Below are 6,020 nucleotides of genomic sequence, written 5' to 3' on the forward strand. Positions count from 1 at the left end.
TTAAATTCTTAATATTATTGAGTTTTCCAATAAAAGAACATAGTTTATTCTTCCATTATTTAGATCTTCTTCAGTTTCTCTTAGGGATTCCTTCTGGTTTCCTGTGTAGAAGTTTCTCTATATCCTTTACTGGATTTATTCTTAGATATATGACTTTTCTCTCCTATTGTAAATGCTGTTTTAATAAAACCATGTCTATTTTATAAAGAAATACAGTGGAATTTTGTATATTGACTTTGTAATTTGCAATCTCTTTGTACTTACTAATTCTAATTATTTATCAATGGATTCTTTTGGATTTTTATACATATTCAGTCACTAATCCACAAATAATGATTATATTCGGTTGGCCAAAAAGTTCGTTTGGGTTTTCCATAACAGTTTATGGAAAAACCCACACGAACTTTTTGGCCAACTCAATATAATTTTTTTCTAACTCTCATGCTATGTATTTCTTTTTCTTGCCTTAATACAAGTTATTAATGTAAAGAATCATTTCTAAAGCCATATTCTCTTTCATGAGGGCTGTCTGTGGCTTTGTATGGCCATGTCCATCAGTGTTTCCTAACAAAAAACAATGGAATTATTCATCTGCAAAAGGAATTTGGATACCCTTGGAAACAAGAGAACATTTTCTTACAGGAAAGATTTCCTTGTAGAAACAGTACCTAGAGTGGAATCTAAGAATATTTAATATGTAGAGGAGGGAAACAAAGGGGTTGACTATTCCAGACAAAGCAAGTGCTTGGAAGTGGGTGTAAGAAAAGAGAACTTTCATTTGAGGAACTGAAAGAATTCCGGTGTAGGACCATATTGAGGGACAGCTGGTGGGTCATGAGATGGAGCTGGGGAATTATTATCAGCAAGTTCATATAACTGAGCATCTCCTAAGCCAAGAATTTGAGTATATCTCTGGCCAGAAGTCTCCATTATTGGCTGGACCTTTTAACACTCTGTTTATGTTGAATGATTATTTCCTTATTTCTTGTGAAAAATATTGAAACAAAAATATAGGGATATACTATTATTTTAAAAGTTCACCTTATGCAGTAAGATACTATTCTTGTGACTGTAACAAGTGAAAAAATGCTTGAAAAATTCCCATGAGAAATCTTCATTCAAAAATTGTGCCAACTTGGTGCTTGATGTTACTAATAAAAATTTAAGGGGACCGGCCCATTAGACATGACTCAACTGAAGTAACTGAATTGTGAGTTATGAGTGAACATCAATAAGAGGACCAATAATTTCTGTATTAAGAGTGAATGAAAGAAGTCTATGTAAACCTCCCCTATTAAATGTACACATCAGTGTCCATCCACCCCTATAAAAATAGGAGGATATGATCTGTTTGGAACTATGAAGAATAATTAATCTCATAACGTTAAAGTCTTTAAGTGAAACAAAGGGGAAAATAAGTAAAGTAATTACATCAAGATTAGGGCCCAGAATAGATCTTCCTAAGGAAGGTTGTTTAAACAGATATCTGAAAGCTAAGAATTAATAAAAACAGGAAGTAAGATGAGTATTTTTACCATGGGGAAAAACATATGCGAAAGCTGAAGGGTGAGAGAAAGCATGGCACATTGAAGCAGGGGGATAATTTCAGTGTGCCTGCTACTTGGCATGCAAAAAGGGAGGTAGAATGGTTGAAGATAGGGTGGAAATGTGCACTGAGATTGCACAAGAAGGTTTAAGAATTGGGTTATGGAGTGTGGACTTCAACTTTTCATTCTAAAGTCAATGGGGAAATGCTATGAACTGATTTGTGTTTGGAAGATCACACTGGCCACAGTGTGGACAGTGAATTGGTAGGAAAGATCTTCAATGAGGCTGACCAGTGAACAAGTTATTCTGATGGTCTAGGCAAGAGATTGTCTTGGTTAGGAGGCAAAGGAGATGGAGAAAAATAATCTGATTCATGAGATATCCAGGATGTAAATTAAAGAGAACTTGGTGACTGATCGGATGGGATCAGAGAGAGGTAAGAGAGAGGGAGAAGGCAGAGATGAAGGCTTCTAGGTTCCTGGCTGGGGCAACAGAGTCATTTCTGTGACAGGGAACAAAAAACACAGACTGGGGGCATAGACTGCAGATCAGAGATAATGAACTTAGTTGGAGGCACTGAGTTTGAGGTACCTGAAGGATGCTTAAATAGTGATGTCCAATAGACATTACCATGTCTGGAGTTCAGGATATTGGTTTTGCCTGTTTGGGTGATGCTATGGGAGCAATTACAATTTCTCATGGTCACTATATAGAGGGGGAAGGACAGAGGGTTTACCTGGGTCACAGCGTGGATGAACTCCACTAGGAATATGAGAAATAAAGGACAGGTAGCCTCTCTACTAACTCCATCCTGTTGACATTTACTTGTGTTTAAGCTCCAAAATACAAATTTAAAAACTCTCCTTAGAGCTATCAATTCTTCATGTATTGCCCATTTCACTCCTTCTCTTCACGTACAAACTTCTCAAAATAGTGGTCTACATCCACTTTCTCCATTTCTTCCCAACTCACTCACTCCTCACTCTGCTGCATTCAGGACTCCACTCCTACCAACGCACCTCAACAGTTCTTCCCAAGGTAACCAGTGGCTTTTTATTTTCAGTCCTCATACTATTCGATCTCTAAGCAGCCTTCTGCACTGCTGTCCACTCTTTCCCCTCAATGTATTTTCTTCCTTTGGCTGTTGTAGCACTATCTCAACTGGATTTCCTTCTATTTCATTGGCTCTTCCAGTTGTTTTGAGCAATAATAATGAACACAATCATTTACTGGAGAATTGATAGTAACTCATTTTATTTTTCACATCAAACTGAGGCTAAGGATGGTATGCGATTGAGCCCAGATTTGGACATAAGTCTGTTTCCTGATAGAGCCCCACATTTAAACAACCATTCTACACTGTCTCATTTGGGGGCGGGGGGCAGGAGAGCTATTATTAGCAGCCCGAGGGATAAAGAGTTGGCTTATTAGGGAGAGGGGTGTGAGCTAAGGAGCAGCCGTAGTGCAGTGGCAGGAGCTCACATTCAAGGTAAGTTAGGTCCTTGGTTCATCAACCTCAGTCAGTGCCCAAGTAGCCACGAGGCTGCAATTCGCCTACATTACCATAAGGGGGCAGCATCAAGAAGCGAGAGGCAGTTCCTGAGCACAGGGCTGGATTCCCTAGGATAGTGCCTCTGAGAGTGAGCAGGCGTATTCACGTCTGTGTGCTTCTAGGTGTGCGCCCACGCCTCCATTCCAGTGAGCTCCTTTCTTCCAGTGCAGGTCATCCCTCACCTCCACTGCATTACCCTTACCTCTAGTCTCCTAAGGTGGCCTTAGACTAGTAACAGAATGCAGCCCCCGGGGGTAGGAGTCTGGGTTCAGATTTACTTGAGCACCTGAGCGGAGCGGTGCTCCCAGGGAGCCTGGCGTAGTGCACTGTTCATCATCCCTCACGCTCCCTAGGGCCCCCAGGGAAGCTATATAAGGGCAGCTGCCTGGGGCGGAAGCATTGTTGGTGAGTGTGCCAGGCTTAGCCCAGGGTGGGGAGGAAAGGGGAGGGGAGGGGAGACCACAGAGTGGTCTCTGTAGAGAAAGGAAATTGACCTTGGGGTGTTCTGTGCTCCCCGGGGAGGGTAGTGGAGGAAGGAGGATGTGCTTGTGGATACCACAGAGCACTGGTGACAACACAGACTGATTTTCTTTTCATGTCTCAGCTGTATCTGGTTTCCATGTCACAGCCCAGCCAAGCACAATCTGGGACTGACTCTCATGTGGGCCTTGAGAGATCCCAATGAAAGATTATATTCCGTTCTTTGCTGGGGGCTGGAAATGATAGTCTTTCTTCACTCCTGTCTCCCTACCTCCCAGAAGACCAGAAAGCTTTTCCCAAATTTTTCTGATTAAAAAAAAAAAAAAAAATCACCTGGAGAGAAAGGATTTATTGTTTTTTAAACCAGATTTCTGGGCCCTTTCCCGGGAAAACCTTATTCTCTGGGCCTGGAGTAGGATCTGGAGAGATAGTGTTTTCAATAACCACTTCAGATGATTCTATCAAGGAATTTTGAGAAACGGTACTCAGGCTGAAACACAAACCTATCTCTTGAAATCTAGGCTCAGACTGACTCCCTGCTTCCCATCCTAAAATCAGATAAGAGTGAGTCTTAAAGGCAACCACAGATTGAACCTCAAACTCTGAACTCAGACAGACCCTAACCCTAACACGCACTAGAAAAGCTGGGATCTGGAAGGATCTGTGCAAACCTGGCAGTTCTGTTGTGGAAGTAGCCAAGAGCAGTGTCTGTGGTCAGAAACATCAGCTCTGGAAATGAAGAGCTGTTGCACATGTGTTCTGAATGGGCTTCATACACTGAGATTAATGGGACCCCCAGGGAGGTATTAGAGCAGAAGGAGGCTGGAGTTCAGAATTACCAGAAGTACTTAGTCTTTGTTTGCTGCCCTCACTGTTTCAGTGTCCTTTCCTAATAAGTCCTTTTTCTCCTCTGAGCCATGACTGAGTGATTTCTCCTTTTCCCTTTCATAGACCCTGGACTTGGGATGCAGAAACCTTGATTCTTGATTCCTGCTATGGCCACACCAAATGGAACTCTGGTCTACCCAGCATACTTCCTGCTGGTGGGCATCCCTGGCCTGGGGCCTGGGACCTAATGTCCACTTTTGACTGGTTTTCCCACTGTGTTGGCCACCCTGGGCAACCTGGCCATTGTCCTCATCATCCATGTGGAAATGTGCCTTCATGAGCCCATGTACCTCTTCCTGGCTGTGCTTTCTAGCATTGACCTAGTCCTCTCCTCCATTACTATGCCCAAGATGGCCAGCCTCTTCCTGACGGGCCGAGTTCAATGTCTGTCTGGCCCAGCTGTTCCTTATCCATGCTCTGTCAGCCATGAGTCAGCTGTCCTGCTGGCCATGGCGTTTGACCACGTTGTGACCATCTGCCACCCACTGCGGCATGCTTCTGTGCTCACAGGGCCTACGGTCACCACGGTCACCAAGATCTGACTAGCTGCCCTGACCAGAGGATTTGTATTCTTCTTCCCACTGCCCTTCATCCTGAAGCAGTTGTCGTACTGCCAAACACACACTGTCACACACTCCTTCTGTCTGCCCCAAGATATTATGAAGCTGTCCTGTACTGACACGACGGTCAGTGTGGTGTACAGGCTCTTCATCATCCTCGCGGTCATGGACGTTGACTCTCTCTTCCCTGGCTTCTCCTGTATCCTCATTCTGAGGGCAGTGTTGGGGCTGTCCTCTCGGGGGGCAGCACTCAAGGCTTTCAACACCTGCATCTCCCATCTCTGTGCTGTGCTGGTCTTCTATGTGCCCCTCATCAGGCTCTTGGTGGTACACAGGCTGGGTGACCCCACTTCCCTTCTCCGTGTGATTATGGCTAATATCTATCTATCTACTACTACCACCCATGGTTAACCCTATAGTCTATGGAGCCAAAACCAAGGAGATTCATTCACGGGGCCTCCATACGTTCTTACAGGATGGCGGGTGAGCAGGATAATCTCTTCAGTGTCCTCAGTCTCTACCAAAGATGGCAGGATTTGGGTCCTGTTGAACATCTTGGTGACTGGCACATCCAACCCACTGGGATGTCTGCTCCCAGTTACTTAAATAGACCTTGAATTTCTGTCTCCAGGAATGTGTCAATACAGAAGGACTTACGACATTTTGGACAGGTTATCCTGGTGAGTGATCACCCTAGTCTCTCTGCTGTGGTGGCCTTGCTGTATTCCTCTCTCCCAACTAGAAAATACACCCAGTACTGACATGAGAAGGCTGTAAATGACATACCTTAGGATTCATTCCAGTCTTGATATATGATTTTAATTATTTTGCTTCCATGTATCCATGTCAGTGAATCTGTGTTAGCTATAAAGCTTCTTTCTTGGACCCCAAAGTGGTTACACAGCCATTTTTAGGGGTTAATGAAGGTATTTGGGTGATAGTAATTGGAGGGAGGGAGACGGTAGCAAACGAAGAAACAGCTCACATGAAAC

At 43.7% G+C, this 6,020-nt stretch overlaps 1 protein-coding gene across 1 annotated transcript; it reads left to right on the forward strand.

Annotated features, from left to right (window-relative positions):
- The first annotated feature begins 4,545 nt into the window (after positions 1 to 4,545).
- OR51D1 (olfactory receptor family 51 subfamily D member 1) lies at positions 4,546 to 5,515 on the forward strand. The gene is given in 4 exon segments (XM_065882389.1): positions 4,546 to 4,841; positions 4,843 to 4,892; positions 4,895 to 5,406; positions 5,408 to 5,515. Coding segments are annotated over 4 exon segments (966 nt in total).
- Positions 5,516 to 6,020: the final 505 nt, after the last annotated feature.

This window comes from Phocoena phocoena, chromosome 8 (genome assembly GCF_963924675.1).
Source record: "Phocoena phocoena chromosome 8, mPhoPho1.1, whole genome shotgun sequence".
Lineage (NCBI taxonomy): Eukaryota > Metazoa > Chordata > Mammalia > Artiodactyla > Phocoenidae > Phocoena > Phocoena phocoena.